General features: G+C 40.4%; 1 protein-coding gene across 3 annotated transcripts; it reads right to left on the bottom strand.

Annotated features, from left to right (window-relative positions):
* Window positions 1-5,643: 5,643 nt before the first annotated feature.
* On the bottom strand, window positions 5,644-26,654 carry flvcr2b (FLVCR choline and putative heme transporter 2b). 3 transcript variants are annotated; one of them, XM_084953022.1, is made up of 11 exons: window positions 25,108-26,654; window positions 21,729-21,870; window positions 17,318-17,458; window positions 15,944-16,011; window positions 15,449-15,552; window positions 13,417-13,527; window positions 11,827-11,932; window positions 11,155-11,266; window positions 9,923-9,978; window positions 8,136-8,297; window positions 5,644-6,224 (listed from the first exon to the last, which is right to left on the bottom strand). In XM_084953022.1, exons 1-10 carry the CDS (start codon window positions 25,699-25,701, stop codon window positions 8,220-8,222), a joined length of 1,512 nt encoding a protein of 503 aa, XP_084809148.1. In that variant the 5' UTR covers window positions 25,702-26,654; the 3' UTR covers window positions 5,644-6,224; window positions 8,136-8,219. The 3 variants fall into 3 exon arrangements, with proteins under 3 accessions (XP_084809148.1, XP_084809146.1, XP_084809147.1); XM_084953020.1 differs by lacking the exon at window positions 25,108-26,654 and adding an exon at window positions 22,654-24,646; XM_084953021.1 differs by lacking the exons at window positions 8,136-8,297; window positions 25,108-26,654 and adding an exon at window positions 22,654-24,648.
* Between the last annotated feature and the right edge of the window lie 52 nt (window positions 26,655-26,706).

Here is a 26,706-nt window from a genome sequence, read left to right as displayed (position 1 = left end):
TAGGCGGAGGGGTGAGCTCTAAAAGCCAAAACAGTAGCTGAGTAGTGGAGGAAAATTAAGTGATTTTTCCATTTTTATATCCACTGAGCCATTTCTCCCATGTACAATAAAATTAAAACAACACATAAGCCTTGGGGAATACTGGAAGAAATTAGTCCCCAACTGCAGTAGCTAATCAACACAGCCACAACACACTGTACAAACGCCCATTTTTTTTTTCTTTTTTGCATGACAGAAATTTTTAAGGCAAGTGTTTTTTGTGCTTTAGCAGACCACACAAAACTCGCCATGATGTGATGTTATTGAAAAATTGCAGATAATTATAGAGTAGGAATGTTTAATAAGATTGTGTAAATGTTCTAGGTCTACTGGAAAAAATGACCGTGTTGATAAAGGCTGTATGCCTGAAATTTAAGTTGTCTTCATCTAAAATAATCATCTATACCAGTCTGAATACCTTCAGAGGCAACTTCTGAACATAAACTACTTCACTAGATTTAGGTTCATTTATTGAAATGAATGGAAATATCGTACTTAAGGCAAAAACAGACTTTCGTATTTGATAGGACTGTCTTAATTCTTCTATGTGGCCTGAACTATCTTTGGCAGATTTCCTTGCCCTTTTTTTAAATAGACTTCAGGAATAGTTCTCCAGGCTTCTTGATGGGCATTTAAAGGTCTTCTTTGGATTTTAGCTGGGGTCTGGGTTCTGGGGAGGCCAATCTATGACTGATTGTGTTTCGCTTTGTCTTTTTCTGTTCCGGTGTGCTTTTACTGCATTGGCATCACTGTCACACTGAAAAATGAAGTTGTTGGCAATCAGACTCTTTCCACGTGGTACTGCGTGTTTAATCAAAATCCAGTGATGCTTTTGTGTGTTCATAATTTCATCAGTTTTGACAAGATCTCTAAAATCACTGGCTGAAATGCAGCTCTAAACCACGACAGAGCCTCCACCGTGTCGCACTCACGGCTGGAGACCAGAAAGCCTATAGAACTATTGCTCAAGACCACTTTAAAAAATTGTAAGAAAGTCTGAGTCACTCAAGACTTTTTGGATATTACTGTGAGCAACACTCAAGTATTCAAACAGCATTCAAACAGACAAAATCTCACTCGTGTTTTTAAACAACTAGAGGAGGCCACACACATACACGCTCACGCAGGGTAAAAAAAATGACCGAACAAAGACAAACAAGACTGTTTTTTATCTTCTCTGTGGAGTGAAGAAGAAGAAAACAGTGGTACCAAGCGCTGCTTTGCTGGCGCCAGGCCAGTGTTAAATATCAGGACTCAGTTTACAGTTTGACTTCACAGCAGCACCTCCCTTCTCTGCAGTCCATCTGCGAGCGAGTTACATTTCTCCAGAATGTGCAGGGATGAGGTGCTTGCTGAGCAGCCTCTCCAAAACACGCAGAGTGGCCATCTGTGAATGACAAAGTCTTTAGCACACTTGCTTGAATTTCACTTTCAGTACTGGTAATACTTTCATCTCCCAAGTTTCAAGATTCCTCGAGGTCTTTTTGTTGCCATTGTTTTGATATCCCTGTTGTCAGCTAGACCTTCTTGTGTTTTAGTGGCCTGTCTCTGTTTTTCTCATTTCTCTTTTTCTGACTTTTGTCTATCCTTCTTTTTTCCACCCGTGTGCCAGCGCTCGGCTCCACACCGCTCCCTCTTTACTACTGTGTGTCAAATGTGGCCAGCAACATCAATCTCCGCTGCTGTTTGAAAAGGTAAGACAAATAGGAGGCACTGCGTCATGCCGTGATCACCACGGCCTCCTCTCTCCATATCTCTCTGTCCGAGCCATGCTTTGTGAGTCTGATGGTTATCTGCACTCCTACGCTAACCGGCCGTGTTACTGGCAAACTGATGGCTTATTTCAAGTTTCTAACCGGTTGTGATCAGGCCTACAATCTAGTCCCTAAACCTCATTTGAAATAAACAACTGCTTACAGAATGCTTGCCTCCTGCTACCTCTCCTGCACAAGCTAAATATAGTGTAGAATTTAAACTGTGTATTTTTGGTTTTGTGGGTGCAGGATGGATCATGGTGTGGATAGCTGATAATATCTGTGAGCTAGCACTCTCGGGGTAATGACGCACTTTACCATCATGCACTGCAAAACAAATCATCTTGCCACAGAGTGAGGTACACCATCACCCATCCTGTGGTAATGCTGGTAATACTGGCAGTTTTGTAGTTCCACAAGGCCATACTTAAGCATGTCTAGGAGCGGGCCATATGACGGTATGCACCATGAGGTGTGTTACAACAACGGCTCAAGGGGGAGAAAACAGGAAGGTGCCATTTATCTTGAGTTGGCTCTGTTTTAAATGAGTATTGCTGTTGGATGATATGATTTACTTCCTTGTTGAGACTTTGATAGCATGATCTAGCACTCGTGTGTGAGGCCAGCACTAACCTGGCCCATGCGTGTGTGTGTGTGTGTGTGTGTGTGTGTGTGTGTTTATGTGTGTGTGTTTATGTGTGTGTGTTTATGTGTGTGTGTTTTAAGTATAGGCCTAGCTAAAGTGGTAAGCTTAGTTTAGCATGAGTTCTATTGAAAATAGAAATGCCTGCTGGCATCTCTAAAAGCTATAAGATTACAAGATATCTGTTGTTAGAAAAAAAGGAATGTCGATTGTGATTGTGACTTCTAAATTTGGTCGCTCGTTACCATGGTTGCCCCACGGCAAAGAAGGTCTTTGGGTTTGAAGCCAACGGCTGGCTGGGTCCTTTCTGTATGGAGTTATTGCAAATTCTCCATATGCCTGCGTGGGTTCTCTCCGAGTACTTTGGCATCCCCTCACAGGCGTGTTTAGTTAATGTTTGATTCTAAATTGGCCATAAGTTTGAACGGTTGTCTTTCTCTCTGTGTTAGCCCTTTCATAGATGGTGACCTGTCCAAGGTGCACCCTGTTCAGACCTTGTGACAGCTGGAATAGGCTCCAGCACTCTAGCTTGCAGTGGTCCTGAACTGGATAAGAGGCTGGATGGGTGCTGCACAAAAGTGTTGGTCTGTTGGGTTGTTTTGAGCAATTTCCCTTGAATGGCCTATCTACATTCTCATTCATCCAGGTCAAGGTATCTGAGACTCTCCACTGTTTGTTTTTAGAATTGAAATAGCCTCATGGATGAGAGGTGAAATGTCTTCACAAACTTAAAAAAGTCCAGTTGGCTTCTTTTTTCAGGCTTATTTTTAAATAACATTTAGAGAGATCCAGGAGAGCATTTACCACTATGCAATATACTGTTGTATAACAAAAATGCATTTACGCAAATACATATAAACTGCATCTATGCTGCTTGGTAGATGGGTGCCAATGGTGATCAGGGTGGTTTTAATCTCCCACTACAGACTCTTCAGTTATTTGTCTGTTGCACCTATTTACCAGTTAGAAAGGCCTGGAAATTCAGCCTTGTATAGATTCTTTCAGAAGTTTTCTGTGCCAGAGTGGAGATGTCTAACAACCGTCTCTGTGATACTGAGTCCCAGGAACCTAAAAAATGTTCACCTGGTTTATTTCAGCTCCGCAATGTCACACCTGTTATTTATAACCAAGTATAAAATTACATATCTTAGCTCACCCAATACAGTGTTGCGGTTTTCCAACTGTGACAGGCCCTGTTTTATGAACTGGCAAGAAGAAAAAATGTTTCTACCTCCATGCAACTTCAATCCACTGAGACACACACTTGTTGGTATTTGGAGGAGAAAACTAAAGCAACTAAAGAAGTGACAAAAGACAAGCAGAAGCACTCGGTAAGAAACAAGTGACCCAACCTTCCTCCTGCATGTACAGTAAGTTCTTCCAAGCAGCTCTGAAATGTCATACTGGTACAAGGGGCCTTATTCAAACATCCATTTCTACACGTGGGTGGGCAGGAGTTTCCCTAGTGAGACAGAGGTCACACCCTGCCTGTCCTCATGCTTTTGTGACCTTTCTGCATGCGGTTCATGTATTCCACATTAATAAAACTCATAGTTGTGTGTCTACTGTGTGGTACATGGCAAAAATATGAGCCCCAGAAATTCTCTCTACAGCTTCTCTTCTTGACAAATTTGATAAAATCTTAAAAGCAGCCTTGCTGGGGAGTGAGTGACAGCAGAACTGATATACTACTGCTCAGTAGTATTTCCACATATTTATAAGCTGATGAACCTGTAGCATCATGAAAAACCCATGACTCAAAATCTAGAAACATGTCTGTGCCAAAGGATCAGTCACAGGCTAACTAGAGAACAATGAGATCATCCAAGAACGGCTCTCTCAGTACTGGCCTTAAGTCAGGATGATCTCATAACAAAACTGCTCAGAGGCCAGTTATCTCGTCATGCCAATGAGAAGTTCACCATTGTCATCTTGCTTTATGCATAAGATAAATATTGTCAGGTTAATCTGCACCAGACACTTTTAAAGTTAATTTCATTGCAATCAGTAAGCCCCCAAAATGTAAATGAATTCTCTTTTTGCTCCCCCCCCCCAGACGATCATGTGCCTGTCTTTATGTAACACTGCTACCACCGTGTGGTCGAATGAGGTACACAAAGCCTTGCATGTATATTTGTAAAGTGGAATTTGGATAAACAATGGCAATCTGTGATCCAGTTGAATCCTATATTCATCAGAGCAAACAGATGGGTATGATGTGCTTCCCTGTTTCACTGAAGGACAGAAAAACATCATGCTTTTGCATTTGGAATTTAAATGCAAAAGGAATTTAAATCTGGGACTCCCCACCATTTGACCTTAGAACTGAAGAAGCTTCTCGGATGAGAGGTGAAACGTCTTCAAGTAACTTAAAGAAGTCCAGACGCTTTTCTTTGCAAGCTCCTTTGACTACAATGACCTGGATGACTGAGAACCTTCACAGACATTTTGCATTTGGAATCATTTGTACCTGTCGCCTTTTATCATAGCAGCCTTTTACGTTTGAATTGCAATTTTCAAACAGTGTCTTGGTTTAGATCAGACCAGGAAGAGTGCTGGGCTCTGCCATGTGCTGTTTGATTTATCCAATATAAGTTAAAACCCACATATGACTTCATCTTCTCGTCAGCAACTTAGACTATAGTTCCTGGGGAACCATAGTCCCAGCGTGTGCGTGTAGATTTGTGTACTGTAAGACAGTAATGTGTTTATCTTTAAACACAACTCAGTACCGTGTTATCAGTTCACAGGATCCAGATAACAGAATGACACATTTCAATAGCAGATTCATTACTATCAGTTTTTACGTGGCAGTTAGTTTCACATGAATGGCACCAGCTCCTCTATCAACTTAGGCTATCTCCATGTCTTATTCCCGTTATTGTAATGCCAGACTGATGTCACAATGTGGAGATAAAGGCTACGACAAAAAGTCTTCTTGGGTCATTCTTGTCATTTAGACTTCTGGCTCCGGCTGTATTTTGATGAGATCTTTGTGAAACTGCAGAACGAATTTGGGTCTAGTCAGATGCCTCCATTTAAAAATGATTTAAACACTAAAACTGTGTAACAGTAACAATACTGCATGTCTCTACTCTCAGGCCTGTGATGGGTGTGGTGCATTTGTGTTTGAGTTATGCTGTAACGGTGAGCACACTGTGTTTCTGCATGCAACAAGCATGAGGAAAAAAACAAATGAATCAAAATGTGTATGCAATGCTTTTATTTCATGTTAAAGTAAAACAAGATTGTTACAAAAATACTACACAACCTTAATTCATCATATTTTTCCTGTTCTTCCTTCACAGTAGAAGCTATGGATTAGAGAACCTTTCTAAATCTTTCCCTGAATTCTAAATAAATAGTTCCCTAATTTCATAAAAAAATCTCTCCCTAAAATTTCTAGAAATCCTACACTGTATTTACATATTGCATACAGTGAAAAAAAAAAAAGATTTTTCATTGTATACATAATCAGCAGTGCACTATACCAATAAAACTGTTGAGGCACAAAAGTTTCTCAGATTTGTCTCGCAGATTCATTCATAACATTTATATTTAAATATTACAAAAATATTTCTGATTAGTGACATTATTTTCATTCATGTAATTATACAGATCAAAGAGCTTTTCTTAGCCGTCAAGTTGATCTAAAGGCTTCCTTTGCACTATAACAGGGATGCGATCACGGTCATTTTTGAGGCTTGTTAGTGTGTTTGTGTCTAAAGCTTGGCTTCGATGATAACAGAAGGTGCACTCAGGCTTCCATTGTGCCAGTCGGAAGAATCCTGGAAATCAAAAGAGATGGGTCAGATCAGTAGGTTTTTTTTAATGCCTTCAACACAAAAAACACCGTTTGTCTCTGTAGACTTTAGTCTGTTTAGGCTAGCTTCCACCAAAAGAGTCTCTGGAGTCATGACAAACTTTAGCCTGACACATCTATGTACATTCTCAGTCATCCAGGTCACGGTAGTGTCTTGAAGCTCAGCTAAACTTAATGACAGCTTATGCGCATATTCATACACACTATGTAAAGAAACACCCTAAGCCAGATAAATTAGCCTATATGTAGCTGAATTTGTTAAATGTGAAAGAAAAGAATTGTGCTATGTGTTAGAGCATATCTAAGCACTGCAAAAATGTCAATGAATATAAATAAATATAAATGTTTCACCTTTCTGTCCTTTGTTGTGTTAATACACAACAAAGGACAGAAAGGCAGAAAATGAGATGCTTCAAGTGTTAATTTTCTTTTTTGTTTACCCTTATATGTACTGTAGAAAAAAATCTATCATTGGGCCACGTGCAAAGGTTTTATCACATTCCTTACTTGTAAAATGAACCTCCTTACAACCTTAATTAACAGATAAGATAGGTTCAAGAGCTGTAAACCATCTGACTCTTCAAAACCTTTGTGACACTCGAGTCAAAGATGAAGCTGACTGAACACTATTAGCATAAATGAGAGCAAATTTCACCGGAAACCAACAGTAAAAAACCAGCTGTGGAGATCAAGAAATACTCTCGAAGATCAAGAAAACTTAAAGATAAAAATATGTGTCTGCAGGGCAAAAAAGGGAAAGAAAATCCTCATGGCACTGCACAAACAGCAGCAGAAAGTGTGCCTCAATCCAGTGTACACTTTACATGCGACTGCAAAAATCAATGTCTGTAAGTTTTTCGCCACAATCACAGCGTGCTGGGAGGCAAAAACGATGCAACTGTTAAATCAGTAGAAAAGATTTCATACAAAAAAAACCCTTCACAGGCTTGATTTTCTCTTAAAGAAAGGCAGAAGATCAGTTATGAAGATGGAAGATAGTAGTTAACAACATTTTCTTATTGTTAAAGGCTGTAATCAGCTTAATGTTGGTTATTGCTATAATGTCATTTTTAATTTCTTTTCACATACATTACATGTTCATCATTTTAAATAACTAAAGCAAAGATGGAGTGTAAAAAAGGATTAAGTAAAGATCCAACTAGCAAGGACTTTATTCCATTCATGTTGAGCGCCATACTTTTAACTAGATGAAATCTCTGGTGGTATTAGTAGGATATAGGACAGCGCTGTAAGCAAGCAAAGGCAAAAACAGGCAAGAACAGGAAAATTAGCAGTACCGCACTGACTTCATCTGAAAAATCACAAACTACGCTGTGATTCAAATCCAATCAAAGCCATGCCGCGGCAGCAACTTCACACACCGGCCTCCTAAAACACAAGAACACTTAAGTGAATCATACAGCATGATGAGCTGTATGATCCTGTTCTTGATTTCCTACTGTGATAAGCCGCGCTGTTTTATTTCTATATGGAAGTGCCATTCGCATTTATGAGGAAAGTTTAAGCCAGTCAGCTGTTCAAAAATAGGATAGTTAGAAGTAGCTGTAATCCAATGTGAGGAAGTGTTTTGGAATCAACAGGTTCATGCAGGGGCTAATGATTACCCCCAGCTGACTTAACTGGCCTTAAGTGACTTTAGCTGATTTTAGTAGAACTGCTACTGAGAAAATCAGTAGCAGGGCTTCATGGGGAAGAATCAAAAATCACATGATTTTCATGATTGTGTAATTATGATTTTTTTTTGCACGATCCTCAGAAACACATAGAGACAGTAAAACAGGTGTAACAGTGAAAAGGGTGTACAGCAGGTGCTCTTGATCAGTGGCAGTGTGTGGTGATTGCTTTGTGCTCCTACCTTTGTGCACCTTTATGATGAGCTAAGATTTGAGATTTTTTTTTTTTTTTTTTTTTTTTTGTGGAAGCAGAAAAGTTTTATTGATCAGGCTTGAGAAGAAGTCTGCTGCTCGGAGATTAGCGATGTGGCTCCGTAGTCTTGTCCTGACTTGTGCCTCTCCGCCTAAAACAAATGCTTTTGATCACTTCTCATTCAGTGTTTATAGAGGAGTGGGGCTCCAGTCTGGAGTGAAGTTCACCAGCATCTGATCTGTCACACACATATATGTTTAGTGGTTGCTCGTGCTAATCAGCTTCAAATAGTGAGGCCGGAGTATGTACACAAAAAGCTCAGGCTTCACTGTGTTCTAAGTGCTCAGTTTTCACAAAGTTTGGCTCTGTGTTCATATTAATAATAACATAGTCATCTTAAACAGACACCTGCTATTTAAATGCTCCATTTGTGAGGGGCAGCCAATCAGAAGAAGTCTTAGTAGAGTCCAAGTATAAAAATCTTGAGCTAAAAATTAGTTTAATTTGACTCCTTTTAAGATGGCTTGAGAGACTGAAACACATTTATATATGTGAGGAATTAAACTTTAAGCACTTATCAGCAACTTCACCACAGATCTTGGAGACCCACCCAGAAAGAGAAAGAAATGTATGGTGACAGAATGACTTAAGAACAGAAGAAAATCGCAACCATAAAGTCATAACGGTTGACAAGTTCCATAAAAGTTTACATAAGAATATTTAAGTGTGCAGAGTGCCAACAGAGTCAGTGAATATTCAACAGCGTCTTTTAGCTAAACTGATGCAGACATGCAGGATCACAGAAGACAAAGGCAAAAAACAGTCCTCCTCTGTGGAGCCCGGGATGCACAGGTGACTTATCGCTCACGACAGACAAACACTTAACACATGGATCATTTTCACAGTAGACATTTTGACACTCTATTAAAATATTTTATTTATGGCATCTTTTGCAGTACATGGTACTGCTTTTCAATAACAAGGGGGATGTGCGGAGCTGAGAAGATCAGAAAGAGTTGCACTGTGTGTTTGTGGATCTAGAGAAAATACATGAGAGAATGCCAAGAGAGGAACTGTGGTGGTGCGTGAGGAAGTCAAGAGTGGCATGCAAAGGTGGTGCAGGATATGTATGAGGACAGCTAGACAGTGGCAGGATGTGCGGTAGGAGTGACAGATGGATTAAAGGAGGTGGTGGTATTACATCAATGATTGAGCCCATTCATGTTTGGAGTCTGATTGGAGAGGTTGACAGATTATTCAGGCAGGAGTCTCTGTGGATGATGATGTTGTGATCTGTAGTGAGAGTGGAGAGCGGGTCGAAAAGAATGTGGAGAAGCAGCGGTATGTTCTGGAGAAAAGAGGAATGAAAGTCAGTAGAAGCAAGACAGAATGAGTAGAAGCAGAGGGAGAGCTCAGGCGGAGCAGTTTGGAGGCAAGTTAGAGATGCTGACATGCTTTGGACATGAGCAGAGGAGTGGACAAAAGATGTTGAAATGGAGCCAGGCAGGAGGAAAAGAGAAGACCACAGAGATGATTCATTAATCAGAAGCAGAGGATGCAAGTGAAAGGGTGAGATGGATGCAGATGATCCCCTGTGGCGACATGTAAAGGGAGCAGCCAAAGGAAGACGAATAAAAAACGCTTTTCCTACACTGACATGTCAAAATGTCTTCCGTGAAAAGGCCTATTTGACTTCATAGTACCACAGCTTTTGTTTCATATCCCCAACAAAGAAACAAACAAAGCGCTACACCCTTGGCTTGCTTCAAAACTTACGGCTGCTTTGGCCTGCAGGTTAGCATTTTGCCTCCTGAGATCAGACTTGATTAAAGCTGTAAAAAACGAAAGACAGAGGGTAAGTCTGCATTAGCTCATGGATCCTCCACTGCAAACACAAAGACGAACACAAGCAAAACAGGATCGCATTACTTCACACAAGTTAAACAGTTTATTGAAACAAAGTAATAACAGTGACTATCCAGTAGGTGGCTCCTATGCACAGACACGTTCAAGTCTTAATAGTGGCATTCAAGTTAAGACACCTTGTTAACTATTTTCAAAGAGTGTGTGGCTACCAATGCAAATCTAAAAACAACTAAGCCTGCTGAGAAACTCCGGTCAAAAGCAATTATTTAAAAAAACAGCGTGATTGTAATTTAATAATTAACTTCAATTTTCATGGAAGGAGGAGAATATTTTACAAAAACAATCACAGCCTTGCCTTCTAATGGTGCCTTCATGTACGTTCATACAAAGGTTTATCACCAATCGGAGAGCAGGGCAGATTTTTTTTGTTTGTTTGTTTTTTTACAAACATTTAGTTTTTCTTTTAAAACTTCATGACCACAACAAGAAGTTTACTCATATGAACAAAAAGCAGTTAGTGAGTCAGTCTGTTGACCTTTAAGAAGTGTCATTAAAGGTTAAGGCATTTTTAAAAGTTAAACATTGCTGCTAAACCCATCGATGGGTCATGAAAAATCTCCTAAGTGGTTATGAAATCACCTTTATTACCTGAAAACACACCCCTGCCGAGTGCATGTCTGTAGAGCTATGCACTTTCTTTACTAAATGGTTCCAGGGCTTAAGAAAATGTTCACCACTCCTCCCTCTGAACAGTTTAGTTGTATACAGCTTTGTTGTTCTCTAATTTCAAAGAAAATCTCTTCCTAGCGATGATGAAGAATGACGCAGAATGCCACCTCAAGCTGCAGACTTTGTTTTATCTCAGCTGCAGACAGCCTTCTTGTAAGAGGTGACAAATTTGTCTGTTATGTGTAAAGTGCAATAAAAAATAGCATTATGTTCTCAAGTATTCCTCCAAATTACACCATAACTAAGTCCTGCTTTCTAGGAACGTGACATTCTTACACAGGAGTATTAGTAAACTCGTAACAGGATAAAGTGACAGCAAAGACAATTCTTGTGCATTTCTGTATGTGTGACATTAAATCAGTACTCTATTATGACTCAAAACTGTGTATTTTTCACAGTCACAGAGGTCTTACCTGTCATTATTGTGCCTATCAGAAGAAAGACGCACAAGAAGATGTTTCCTGCCAGCGTGCCGTAATTGTCAATGATCTTCCCTTGGCAAATGGTGAATATAATTCCGAACACCTGTGTGTATGGGTGCAGAACATGGGGTAGTTAGGATTAAAGCCAGCGCTTGCACGCACCCGGGAAGGATGCAGACCAAACCCCGTCCTTGAACTCGGTTTTTATTTTCATGCATCTTGGATCTTCTGCAGCTGGTGAATATGTTTATGCACCAGATGAAGGAAGCTCAACTACACACTGAGTTTTTGCAAATATATCACGCACAGTTGCCGTGATGTTGAGAGAATCTGTCTTGCCTGCTTATGAACAGGCATTACAAATGCATAAACAAAACTACGAAATAAATATATAAACAAGGAAGTCAAAATTGCCTCATAATGCCAAACCCCCCCACAAAAGCACGTTATTCCAAAGCAATGCCAGCTGTCAACAAAATCCCATTTTATTGTTTATATCCAAAATTCCCGTGAAAACCTGCATTTACAGTATAGTGAGTCAATTCCTCCAGAGCAACAGGCTGAATGACTCACTTTTTCCATGGAGGGAACACAGCTTACATCCATCATTTCATTGGTTCTTTTCTTCTTTTTTGCTATCACACTGAAAACATTGATCTGTACCTGTGCTGAGCAGTTGAGGAGGCCAGAAGACGTTCCCTCTGACTCTGGGTATGTCAGTTCGACTGCAAATTCAAAGCCCAGTGGCAGGTAGCCCGTCATGAAGAACCTGGACACAAGGATCCACAATAGGCATAAAAAAGAATTTGTGAGTTTATTTAATTGCTGCTCGCTTTTTTGCTACAGTTTTATACGTGTAAATGCGTAAACAGGACACTGGCTCCGTTCAATAAAATGCCCCTTATCATGTTAGCTGACAAGTGCATGGACACTTTGTACCTACAACATTTGATTGTTCTTCCAGGAAATCAACACTCATGTTGTCTCAAGTTAATAACACTGGAGAATTTATACAGGAACAGCAGGTTTTTCAAAGCAGTCCAGTCACATCAGATTCTTTTTCTCATTCAACAGCAGGGTGTTGTTCTTCCACTAAAGTGACAGCAAGTGAAACTCAAATCAAAAGCCTCTGACATGGCTGCAATAGCAAAACACATCAGTCTGAGTCAGTAGACAGACACATTTCTTCTCTTCTGTCAATATGATACGGAGACTACAAAGCAGCAGACACGCTGACCTTTAATGTCAAACACATTTCTTTAAAAAAATGCTGTTTAAAAAAAACAAGGCTAATGTTATGTCTGCCATGGATCATGCAGATGCACTTCCAGAGGAAAGGAAGTCCAATTTGGAAGATCACTGTGTGCTGCTGAGGGTGTAATCATTTCACTGCCACATAAAGGTTAAACTGGATGAACAAGATTGTTTTTTAATTCCAAGAAGAGAGAGGCAACCCAGAGGAAACCTAGTAGATGATTTCCCCCATAAACATTTAAATGGTTTGGTTTTCCCAGTTCATAGAGGTTATGTATTTTTATTTTTGTGATCTGAAATAATCCTGCACCATTATTACTATATGACATACTCTCGCTGTCTCTATTTTTTTGTTTTGCTTTGTTTTGCTCTGCAGCATGGGCTTCCAGGAAAACATCACCGCGAGGGGGTTTTCTTGATAAAACACATTTCAGTTAAGTTAAACTAATGCACATATATGCACATATTTATGTATTTACATAAGGACATTTTTCCTTTTCTCATGAGTTTAGGTGCAAATGCAGGCCTTTATCTAAACTTTGTAGGGTCTACATGTTTGTAGAAGCTGAAACAACCAGGGCTGTAAATTATTATTGCAAATGTCAACAGAGGTACCAGGCCAAGGGAAATGACCAGCAGCAGAATTTAGGACATGACAGAAGATTTTTGCATGTTTCAACGGCTGAATCGAAAGTGTGCACACATACTTTTATACATACTTTTAAAATGTACAAATACAATAGCCCACTCACTTGCCTACTACGGATACATTCCATATTTTGTTATTTTTGGTGATTTTTTTTACAGATCCACAGTATCTTTCAAAATTTTTATATTCATGAGGGGTGTTTGTTCTCTCTCTTTTCACAGAAATAAAGGTATTCTGAAGTAGAATCAAAGTAGTAAAAGAGTAGAAATAAAGTCCTTTAATGACATTACTTGTGTAAAAAAAACCAACAACAAAAAACCAAAATGTTAGAAGAAACAATAAAAGAATACCCAAGTACTCCAGCGGTGATGAAAACCACCCAGAGGTGTCCCAGGCTGAGTGTAGCAGCATAAACGATCATCCCCACCAGGGACAAGAGGTAGACTGCAAGGGTCGTCTGCCTGGGGAAAAAAAGAGCATGAGTAATACATGTCACTGTGAGCACAGCAGTGATCATTATGACTGCACACACATATATAACAGTACGTAGTGCGGCAGTTTTGCAAGTAAAGGAAACAAAACGTAAAGCTGCAGCAAGTATTTGCCAGAAATTTAGAGAATTTCGGGTCTCTGGGGGGGGGGGTGGGGGCTAGAGTGTATCCCAGGTGTCATCTGGCGAGAGGCACCAGCCTATTACATAAGAGACAGGCAACCAGTGTATCACCAATTAACAAACATGCATGTCTTTGGACTGTGGGAGGAAACCTTTGCACGCAGAACATGCAAAGAAAAAAAGACACCACACAGAGAGGCCCCAGTCAGCTGGAGGGTTCGAAACCAGCTCTCTCTCCTTCACTTTTTCCTCTGTGCTCCACCCACCAGACAAAACGAATGCTCCTATCTACCCTACACAGCTAACCACAAGTCATTTCTGGCTTTTAGCTTCATGTGGGCTGGCTAACTTGCTTTTCCAGGAGGGAAATCCCTCAGCTTATGTTTGTAGCACGAGGGTATACTTTTTCCCTGCATTTCATTTAATCTGTGTCTCCAAAATCTTTTATGTGTGGGCAAGACTGCTTCCTGTCCTGTTTCATGTATGCCACATTTATTAATCAGAAATCTGACATAAATCAAACAAACAAAGAAAAATGGAGCAAAGTCTAACTGGGAAATGTCGAGGAATAACATTTTTAATGCCTGAGAAAAGAGGAGGTGCAAGGGTGTAGCTCAACTCTACCTCAGACAACCTGTATTAAGGCTGAACGGCTGTTATCAATTTTTTTTTTGTCCATTGACAGCAAAAGCTCGCTGCCTGCATGGGCGTCAATGTCAATATTTTGCCACTAGGTGTGCTGTGGAGTAATCTTTGCAATAGCAGGTACCCTTTTCTGTTTGCTTTACTGTTTGTCACACAAAATAAGGCCTTTGTAAATGTCTTGAGAGGAAGGAAGTGGATTCCACACCTCGTGTGAGCCCACATCTCACAGTTCAATACAATGGGTGACAAACACTGAAGGTAAACACCACCTCTGTTTGCTTCCCCTAAACACAGTCTCAAAGAAAGCTTATTTTATACATCCAAAGCTTCATAACAAATAAATACTAAAGCATGAAAAATGCAGTCCTGTAGAACTGGTAATAATATTCAATTATAAACTGACATAAATTTATGAATGAACACCATTCATAAATATTACAATGTAATAGTATAATTACAATGTGGGGAATTAGACAATAAAGCTAAACATTTTTGCTTTCCCCCTCATTTGCAATACAAAGCTGTTGTAGCTACAACAGAAGGGATTCGACTGGGTGGACACTGCTGTCACCACACAGCCTGAGAGCACATGGGGCCAGAGGAAGAGTGCAGAGGTCGCTGCCGTAGCAGGATGCTGCACCTGAATAAACAGATATAGAGACGCAACAAAAGATCTGCAGGACGCCAAGTTCAGAAGGGAGAAGACAATAAACAATCAGGTGCCAATTTAGCAAAGTGCGTTGAGCGGGCGACCACATTCCATACGACTGCGAGCGGCGAGCCCAGGTTCGAATCTGACCTGCAGCCCTTTGCCACATGTCTTCCTCCATCTCTCTCTCCCTCTGCTTTCCTGTCCTTTCTTCACCATGTCTGTCAATAAAGGTGAAAAAGGCCCAAAAAAACAGCACTCATTTGGCTGCTTTCTGGTGGCACGGAAAAAGTGGTAATCTTCTACATTATCAGCCCATCGCTTTGTTTGTTTTTTTTTCTCAGTTTCGTTACAAATAACGTTTGATTTTTATCTCCTGCTCGGCGCGTCCTTTTGTCTTCTTTTTCCCAAAACACAACACCTCCTGTGGAAGAACTGCTGCTAACGTACTTTCCCTTTTCGATGTTCGCCTTACTTGTACGTTTTCGTTCTGTCCAACCAAACGCCGCAGATGAGGGAGCCGACCATCCCCGCGATGACGATGGTGAGGCCAATCCTCCCGGCGTTCACTTCTTCTCCCTAAAAAACCCGAGAACAATGAGCAGCGCCCAAAGTCTGTATATCTACAAGCATTAACTAGAGATCCACACAAGGAGGTTGCACACACCTTTTTAGTACTACAAACAGAGAAGATCGTTCCCTTTTCCTGTTGTTTAACTTATAAAATGATTTAAGAGAAATGGCACCCATGCCTTAAATATAGCATTGGTTTGAGCTTGTAAGCGAACAAATGTCCAAACTTGGTTTAGCTGTGATAAATCTGTTATTACAGTGTTGTTTATTGAACTTAAGTTACATTAGTTTAAAATATTAAACCTTATACTTGACTATTTAAGTCTAACTATTCATCTGTTGAAGAGTTACAGGCAATAGAAATGATTTGAGATGAGTGCAGAGGAAACGGACATACATGGTAATGCACGATGATCATGCGGTTCAGCAGGGTCCCGACAGCATAAAAACAACCAACGTTCAGACCTGCAAAATAGGGAATAACATCAAATAAAATCTGAAATCAGAAAAAAACACTGGACAAAAATATCTTTCACCTTCCCACTTTTCAGGAATCATGAAACTAACATCATTTACTGAATGATGAAAAAGTTTAGTAGTTGTTTCTAATGAACCTGATCGGAGTAGTTTCTAAAACGAGGATAAATGTGTACTGAATGTGTCCCCACCTAAAAAATAAAACACTACAGCAGGCTTGGGGGAACTCCAGGCCTTAAGGGCCGGTGTCCTGCAGGTTTTAGACGTGTCCTTGATCCAACACAGCTGATTTAAATGTCTAAATGACCTCATCAACATGTCTTAGTTCATTCTCCAGAGGCCTGGTAATGAACTAATCATCTGATTAGGTGTGTTGACCCAGGGTGATATCTAAAACCTGCAGGACACCGGCCCTTGAGGCCTGGAGTTCCCCACCCCTGCACTACAGCTACAGCTCAGTTAAAGTGACAGGGACAGGTGTGACAATCAGAGAGTCAGAAACATATTAGTAGAAAGATTAGACACATGACAAGAAAACCCCAACAAAGAATGCACCTTGGGATAATATTTGTACTTTTTTATTTTATTTTTGTATTATTTTTGTTACTAGTATAAAATAATGAAACATATCCCTCCCAGTTTATCCAATCTCAAGATTACTGAGTTACTGGTTAAACTGTGTGCCAAAATGCAACTACATTCAATTTCCAGCAACATAAAACCTAGATTATATATTTTTTTCTTTATCTCTTCAAAAAGACACTTTATCATTCCTTTTTTTTGTTTGCGCAAGTAACCAAGAGCTCCTATCTCAGACTCCTTCCACTTCATCAAATCTTTGATCTTCGGGATCTTTGGGTCACATTGACCGAACGCACGTGTTAAACATTGTCAGGTTATAAATGAAGTTTGGAGCTCTTAAGGTAAATCCAATTTATCTTCTCGAGGAATACTGTAATAGCTGATGACTAAGGACTACGTAATCTGCGATAAGATAAACACCATTGCACTACGAAGGGAATTTTCAGGTGTGATTCTATCCGATATCTGTGGTGGAATCACCACAGATAACTGTGATGGGATCACCACAGATAACATCATTTTCACTTGGGATGGCTTGATCAACCATGGTTATGGGAATTTATACTACCTTAGTAAAAATCCGCCTTCTAACATATTTTCATGAATTTCTAATGTTGAATTATGCAACATACGATTTAATGTCTTTTAGCCCGTTCTACAAAGTTAATGACAACATAATTTAACAAAAATTTGGAGAACAGTAATGACAAACCATAGGTGATGACGAGGAGCATGAAGGGCTTGTTGCGCAGCAGGCTTCGGATGGAGGCTATGTAGGAATACTGCTCTGGTGGAATGCTGCGAGCTGTCGCCTGGGCCTGAGTCGGTGGAATTTTAGGACGCTCCTGGAAAACTGACATGTGGAAAGATCGACAACAGTGTGAAACACAGTAAACAGCAGCAGTCTGCACACTTACAATGAAAACTGGAAAGCAATAAGAAGCAACTCTATTGGTGGATACGTCCACCTGTAATATTCAAAGGATCAATCAATGCTAAAGTGCTAGAAATAAGTTCAGGGTTATATTTCCTCCCTAGGGCCACAGGCTTCGTCCTGGAAAGGAGCCAGTGACACATTCAGGCAAGACTGGACAGGCTCTAACGCCTCTATGTAACCCACTATACTCTCATTTGCTCCAGTGAAAATCAGCTAATATCTGGTGTTGAAGACATCTGGGTGCAGCTATGTGCCCCCGGCCTTGTAGGGATAAACAGATGTCTGTTTTTGTATTTCTTGTAACTGAACCAGGGACACCTTTTTTCCTTCTGGCCAATCTCATATGAGGGTCTGTGTACAGTAAGCTGTTTTCACTAATCCTCCAAAAGTGTCCTACTCTTTTACACAGTTGATCTGCCAATGGTGGTGATGAAACTGAAACTATACCATGATCTCAACTGCTGTATGCGTAGTCATCATTACACATGGAAGAATGCAAATTTCTATTCAAATAACCTTTGGAGTTCTCAGACTGATCACAGGTAAAATTTCCTATATGGCTTGGATTTCATCGTCATGGTAATTCTCCTTTTTCAGTAAACAGTAAGTAGTCATATGTCAAAGCAGACGGTCTCCAAGTTTAACTTATACGATTGTTTTAAGGAAAGGCAGAAGCTAAGCATCTTCTCTCACCTCACAGTTTATGCAAATTTCTCAATCCTGGGACTCTGTCTGCCCTGCTGACTCACAGCCCTTTTGCAGGACTACAGATGGTCCTGCCAGAAGGACAACCCTCACACATGGCATCTTGCATGTATGCATGAGGGTGAGCTAGTATATATGTGTCATTAAACTACTGCAGCCACCTGGTGTCAATTTTCACACTAGAGTAACCAGGAACAGCATAAGTCACATCCCTTGCTCGCTAAAATGTATGCAGATCCAAAAATCAGGGCCCTACAATAAAACATTTTCCTTTTTTATAGCTGTGCACAGTGTTGCCACTTCAGGCCTCTAAAAATATATATAACGGAAAAAAAAAAATCTCCTCTGCCACCCTGGGATGAGTTATATGTGTTGAAAGTACATAGCAACCTTTGTGACTCAAAAATTGAGCCAGTACAGAAGTGCCAAATCACAAGCACTTCACAAGTTATAATGTTGTGAAACTGTGGGTAATGGGTAACTTGTAGCAGGAATAAAATGACCCCATTTGGGTGTAAAGTTGCCAAACTTTTGAAGCATTTTTATTAAATATTAACAGTTATTCAAAGCATGCAGTTTTTATGTTCTGGTGGCCACTGAAATTAGAATTATGGCACTTTCCACATTCAAGTAGATAAGTCTGGATTTGAGCCAACATGTCTGCCAAGCTGTACGGCTTGTGTCTAGGACTTTGAAACTAAAAGGCACTACATGGAGCTTAGCTGAGTTTTTCCGGGAAGAATATTTGTTTTAAGTCTGTTTTTTTGATAGCAAAAGGTAGGGGCTCAGGGGGTTGGGAAGCGTATCTGTAACCGGAAGGTCGCCGGTTCAATCCCCGGGCTCTCTGTCCTGGGCATTGTGTCCTTGGGCAAGACGCTTTACCCTACCGCCTACTGGTGTTGGCCAGAGGGGCCGATGGCACGGTATAGCAGCCTCGCTTCTGTAAGTCTGCCCCAGGGCAGCTGTGGCTACAATCATAGCTTGCCTCCACCAGTGTGTGAATGAATAGTGGCATTGTAAAGCGCTTTGGGTGCCTTGAAAAGGGCTATATAAATCCAATCCATTATTATATCATAATAACTTTTAAAGGTAGCTTACGTTAGCTTACTTCTGCCACAGGAAAAAGTTATTTCTAAGTACGTTTAAATTTCAAGGTACGCATGTGGAAATTTTTGAGATATGTAACTTTGGGTTATTGAGTCAAATTTTCTAGATAGGTAGACAGTAAGTCAAAATTTTCATCAACACCTTATGAAGCAAGCTTGCAAGCTAGCTAGTGCTAGCTAAAAAATATGCATGTCCTCTTATCCAAATATGGTCATATTCATCTTCAGAACCAAAAACAAAACTACAATGTCACAGTAATAATGCCAAAATTTCCAGTTTGTGTTGCACCTTTCACAGTTTTCTTTCCTTGGAGAGTAGCTGGAGAGTGTTTACAGACAAGTTGATGTGTTTCATGCAAACTACGGCCCACTGAAGCATTTTTCTAGTGACCAAAGCAATTGCAAGAAGGTTTTCTTCAGCCAGTCAGGAAATACATATTTCTCCCTAGCGATCAGAGTTTGTCAGGTGGTCACAGGCCAGTTCCTAGGCCTGTGTGACTAGTGTCTAATTCACTTGACCCTACACTGTTGCACATGTCACGTAGTTTGCGGTCATGTGACTGGAAAACTTAATAAGCTACTCTAATAATGGTTGGATATTTTGAGAATACACTTTGAGAAGATGAGATGATCAGTGTCACTTGTGTCTGTATGTAGCTGAAGCAAGAAAACAACCAAACACAAGTACCTGTAAGAAATGTTAAAAAAAAATAAAACTGCAATTACTGACCTCAACTGAGCCAGTTCAAGCACATTAAACACAAAAATCCCTCTGAAACGTCAGATGACATTATTTGGGCAAATAATAATGTATAAATTAACAAAAGTGCTGGTAGGGGAATTTACTCAACTTGCAGCCATCTTGCAGCTACACATTCACCCAGTGATTAACCTAAACTATCTACCTCCAGCCTTGTATTTACCATAAACAGAGGCATTGTGAGTCCTCCTACCTTACTCTAGGAATCATATATAACTGTTTAGTGGGTCACAGGCAAATTTGACACAGCAAGAGTCAATTATGAAGCGTACTTATGAACGCGAACACCATGTGACTGACCGAACAGTCACATAAGCACTGAATAAGCTGAGGTTTGCATTTCATAGTGCTTCATTAACAACAGCAGACTATAGCCAAAGCACTGACACTGACTGTATAGTCAGTCTAAATGCTGTGCATGGTACTACTAGGAAATTCCTTCACAAGCATCCTTTTGTGTTTAGGAATGCAGAATGCTTATGAGGAACGCCAGCCTCCGTTGTTGCCCCCCGCCCCTCCCAACCCCGCTGCAGGAAAACAGCATATTCATGGGACATGCTCCTTATAGCAAGTCAGTGTTTTTAAAAGTAAAACATATTTATTGCATTTTGATTAAACACTCGTACTGTTATTTTATCTTATCCATAAATGGCACAGCACATGATTCTGGGTTTCACAACAAATGCCACATTTGAAGGGGAATCATATATAAAGACACAGCAAAGCATTTTTTCCTCATCAATCACATGCTGTTTGTCATGTCACTTCCTTCTGCCACAAAGTGCTGAGTTCTCTTTTTCTTATGTCCATAGCTCAAATGACTTACGATGGATTTCAGCACACTTCTGACGACCTTACTTGTGCTACAATAATATCTTTTTTTATGAAAGTCCCCTTTTAACTAAGGTTTTGTGTTGTACGTGCATCCATGTCAGCACTTTTTTTGGTCCACTGAATGGTGCTTCTTGTCAAGAGTGTAAGTTTGGTGTAAATTAAAACCTTCATGAGGTCAGCCTACTCAATAAGAAATTCCCACGGGCCTGAAGTAGAAAAAACCTCATACAATACATGTCAAAATGCCCGAGCCTTTTATAGCAGACAGGAGTGAAAGCATCACCAAATGTCACTCTTTAACCATTCACAAAAAATCCTCGGTTACACGGTACAGTAACATCAGTTTCATGCAATTTTATGTAAATTTGAAAACCTGACGGGAAAAAAACGCTTCTGTGCTTCATGATGTCTAGCCATGCGGAAAGTTTCATTTTATACGCAGAGGCGTTGAGGACACAGTTTTTGCTACAGTGGAGGTTGTGTAGAGTTTCTTTCGTGCTGCACAAAGCAGCTAGAAATCGTGTTTGAAATAATAATGAACCACAGGCTTCAACTCTTTTCTTTGAAAATGCATTGTATCAAAAACCCTGACCCCCATCGGAAGATGAATATTAAGGGTTTCAGTGCAACCAACATAATATACCCAATAATTTGGTTTTGCTGTGAAGACACCAAGAGATTACACATATAACCCAAGCTGTCTGTGTAGCTAGAAACCACCGGAACTAAATAAGAAAGTACCATCTTTGTGATTTTTGTTATTTTTTCGTGATTACCTTACCGAAGACAACAAGGACGAAAAGTAAAGTAGCCACTCCTGCCGTTATGTAGAACATGATTCGGATGTGGTGAGCCAGCTCATCCATGTCGTCCACATTAGGCACCAGGATAGGAGGCACAAGGAACCCGATTGCAATGCCCAGCTGTAGGACGATGGAAGAATTTAACAGAATTAGAAGAAAACAAGTGCCACAAAGAGTTTTCACCAAATTAAAACACTGAAAATCTTAGCTTTTTTAGCCCGTTATTTCCATGTCTTGTACATGCCTTGTAACTTTACACAGTGCATATTAAAAAGTTTTAATACTTGTTATTTGGCTTGAATGATTCTATTTAGAACAGGCTCCTCTATTCCAGGGAGGTTTTTTGCTGAGTTTGCAAAATGTCACATATGGTATACCCCGCTTTGCTGAACCTGATGACCTGAGCCTGCAACTGACCTCAGACCTCCTGCTCAGATGTTTTCTATTTGTGTCTATAGAGGACTTCTTGGGTTTTCTTTTTGTGTGATTTAGGAAAATAAGATAAGGCCTCGCTGTTTCTTTTTAGACCGAAGGCGAAAGAGTTTCAGTCGCCTTCTCGAGAAGCAAAAGTAGACTGAAGTAATTGTACACAGAGCTGGATGACATCACTTATGACCTTGATATCAAAGCTCCAATAAATCTGAAGAAGACATTTGAGCCTAGAATTTTATTTAACTAGTTACGTTATAACTTAGTTTAAAATCAGATTTAGAGCACACAACTTGAAGATTAGGACGACCTTTAAAAGTGAATTGGTGCAGCGATTAGCAGTCGTATGTGACCCTGACATCCAGTCTGCCCTGCATAATTTACAGGCAACTGTCAGACAGCTCTGACCTCACTATACAGACCCTCCTGTGGCAAAAAAAAGAGATGCTGAATACTGACAGAGTTCACACAAACCTGGTTTCCCAGAACTCCTATGGAGCAAGCGGTGGAAACTTCTTTTTCTCCAAACCACACAGAGGCAAGGTATGAAGGAATACCGAGGATAAACACCGTGGCTACTGAGCACACAAACTGGCCAAAAAAGGTCACTGGGAAAGTATCTGGACTGGCACTACCGATTTTTATCCAAGCGCCAATGCAGTTAAAGGCTGACCCGACGAGGACAACATCCCGGATGCCCCTGTTGTCCAAGAACCAGAGGATGGGCAGAATAAGTGGAATGTAAGTGAGCAGGTAAATCATGGCCAACCAGTCAATAGCCAGAGCATCAATGTTGTAGAAACGCATGAATATGTTGCTAATAATGCCATACTGTAGCCACATGAAGGCATTGCTTGCTGAGACAAAACTGAAGAGAAACAGCATGAACCAGCGACGGCGATAAAGCTTGGTCTCAACCTTTGGGGCCAAATCCGACTGGTCACCCAAAGTCTCCATGTGTAAGCAGAACCCTGTGGAGACCGCTCTGCCTAAAGGCTCTGGACTCCATTGCAGTGATGAAAAGCCTGGAGCAAGATTCTTTGCAGCCTTGGAACACGGCCATTCTTCACCGCTGAGCTCCGAATTTGCACGGTCCCCTTTCAAAGTATTGTTTTGCGGCATTTCAACTGTCCTGAAACGGGCCCCCCGAAATGTTCGAGACCAGAGGTCTCAAGATTCAAGAGCTTGTGTCCTAACAGCTTGCTGTCCTCTGTTCAAACTGCCTGCAGTAGAGATGCCAGAGAGCGAGAGCAGCTGGAATTAGTGTTGCCTTACTGGTGTCCCAGGTCCCTTCTCATGTGATGACACTGTGCTCCTTTACCCCATGTCCACATATTTATTACACCCAGTCCTGTCATGTGATGTTAATATAGGATGTTAATATCTTCCATTAACTAACTAATAACTGAGAAAAACATGTTCCTCTGTTGAACTTTAACCATTTTTCTTGTTAAAATTCACCCATTTCAGTTTTTCGGTTAATATTTCAAAGTCTTAGTTATTGTTCACTCTGAAGTATCTGTTTTCTGTTGGTGAAAATACCAAGAATTCTCCAATCTTTCAGGTTTTTTTTGCATGCAAGCTGTTTAAAATTTATACTGCAGAACAGACTTGGAGAAACAAACTGCTTATCCAGCATTGCGGGCAATAAATGTGTAACCTTATGTAACAAACCATTTAGATGATTATGATATTATGATATTATGATGATTATGATTATGATTATACTACTGTGATAGGATGAAAAGCACTAATATCCAGGCAGTTTAGAATGAATCCAATTAAAAGTATTGGAGGGTTAGACAGTGGTCTAATCAGGTTTTTAAGCATCTGTTATGTTTGTGTTTTATAAAAGAGAAAAAAAAGTAAATTGAGTTTATTTGGGAGGTGTTTGCAGATTCCCAGATTGTGAACAACAGTTTGTTCTTAGTTATTCAGACTGTATCCAACTGTTTCCCAGTAAGAAATGATGACATTTCAGTGATATTTGCTTGGAGTTGATGTTAATGTGACTCAAGCATTGCTTGTTCAAAAACTTTTAGTGTTAAGTCTGATACTTTGGTATTTCATGATACCAAAGGCACACTGCTGATCTTTGCACTCCTTTGTGCTGATTTGACAGCTCACGTGATTTTCAACTGCCCTGTTGCTCCTAATTTATAGCGGTACATCGGCAGCTCATGAACTCTTTTATGAGGGGGTATATTTTTTGTAAAAAAGCAAAACAACATTAAAACAAAATGGAAAAAAGATATAGTTGGTTAACTCTTGCTTACATGAAGTGCTCAACATTTAATATTTCATATGTACATTCACATTCAAAACAGTCTCCTCGTGAATGCCTCTACACCTCTGAATTTGTTTTCTACACTAATGCATTTTTAGCTCATCTTTAGTCCAATGCAGTGCTATCTATCTATGCATGCGTTCATGCCGCTGAGTACAGTACTTTCTGACCAGACTTTTGCCCTAGGTTTATCTATTACATAATGCACTGCTGTCTGAGGGTAATAGCAGATTCAACAGGCTTGTAATTCATGTCTCCTCTAAGTCATGCCATTACACACATAAAGGCGGAATATATATATATATATATATATATATATATATATATATATATATATATATATATATATATATATATATATATATATATATATATATACACACATATATATATATACACACACACACACACACACACACACACACATATATATATATATATATATAGTTGTTGTCTTTTGGGATGGGGATTACTATTACTATTACTCTCCTGAAAGTGGAAGAGTCTGGGAAACTTTTTGTCTCTCATTAAAAAGTTACATATAAATTAGGACACATAGGATCCATACATTCTCAAGTAGGTTAAACGTTAATTTAACCTACTTTCCAACTATAGGACGGCCTTTGCATCGAACACCCTACCTGATTCCCGAAGACTCCGATGGAGCATGCAGTGGACACTTCCTCTGAACCAAACCACACCGACGCGATTCTAGATGGCATCCCGAGGATGAAGACCTGCGCAAAAGAGCAGCAAAACTGTCCCAGGAATGTCACGTAGAACAGGTTGGGTCTGACGCTGGCCACTTTGATCCACGTCCCCGCGCAGTTGAGCGCCGTGGCGACGAGGGCGATGACCCGGAGCCCTTTTTTGTCCAGCAGCCAGGTTACCGGGAAGATGAAGGGAATGTATGTGAGCATGTAGATCATAGACATCCAGTCTATGGTGAAAGCATCGACGCCGTAGAACTTGGTGAAAATGTTGCTGATAATGCCGTACTGTATCCATTGGTAAGAGTTGCTCAGCGAATATAAGCTGAACAGGAAGACGATCACCCATCGTCGGTGGTAAAGGCGGGTAGCTTGCAGTCCTTCGCTGCCGTTCCCTTCACTTGAGACGTCGCTGGGCTTCGCAGCGTCGCCCCCCTCCAGCTTGACATGGTTGTCAGAGTCCGCCTTCCACACACTCTGATCCTCGTTTGGTTTAGTGTCTTCCAGCGCTTGTTTCTCACTCATGTTCCTCTAGGTCTCCTCAGTAATACTCATCGGGAATAAACTTGGCACTCAGCTGCTGTGGTTTTGTGAACCCACACTCAACAAAAGTGAAAGAACCTGAATTCGCCCTTTTTTCATTGAGGAACATTCAGCGCTTTAGGAAAGTCTAACGTACACGACAGTCAGACCTAACACGATATGTATTCAGCAGCAGAAGCTCCCTCTCCACTCTGTTTTACATAAAAATATATGCTTAGAAAGAGAAAAAGTTTTTTTTTTAAAAAGAGGCGATCTTCCAATGTTTTTGCGGCTGTCTCCAAAATCTATCGGTTCATTTCCTCCCGGCTGAGCACTGGAGATATTTTTGGTACCCGAACTTTCACCCAGATCCTGAGAAGGTTAACAAACTTTGAGCTGCAGATGATTTAATGCCAGATTAATAGTTATCTGAAGTTTAGTTTCCCGATCGGTACCACGTGTCGGAGAGCCGGCTACTATAACCCTCCACCCGGACTTAAAAGACCGCGTTGGGATCTTGAAACGAACTCGGCAAGCTCATGCACAAGGGCGGAGTTATTAGATAAAACTCTTCTCTCTCTTCGTGGTATCTGAACACGCTGTAACATCGAGATTATAGACACTAACGCGCGTGATTGCGCGTCATTTGTTCACTGGTGTCCTAGTAGTGTGTGAACTATAAAACGTGCTGGTAATCATCACTTTTATTGCAGTTGTTTCCTACTCTAAAAGCATTGCAGATAACATCATTTATTTTGGGCAGGCAGTTATGAAATAACTGGCTCAGAGGTGACACGAGAGGCTCAGCTGTGCTCCAGGACACACACTCACACACACACTCACAAAGTTTTTAAAAAGTAAAGTTATACAGGGAAGGCTTCAAAATACTATGTTCTCCTTAATATAAGCTACTTTAATCGTGCATCTCATTCTGGTAAACAGTGCCATCTAGGGACCTCCAGGATGCTGTCACAAGCTCCTGTGACACCACAGCACCACTGGTGGTGT

Source organism: Perissodus microlepis, chromosome 15, assembly GCF_051167445.1.
Source record: "Perissodus microlepis isolate ML-2025 ecotype Zambia chromosome 15, ASM5116744v1, whole genome shotgun sequence".
Taxonomy (NCBI): domain Eukaryota; kingdom Metazoa; phylum Chordata; class Actinopteri; order Cichliformes; family Cichlidae; genus Perissodus; species Perissodus microlepis.
Note: the sequence above shows the minus strand (reverse complement) of the source record. Positions and strands in the feature narration are given on the sequence as shown.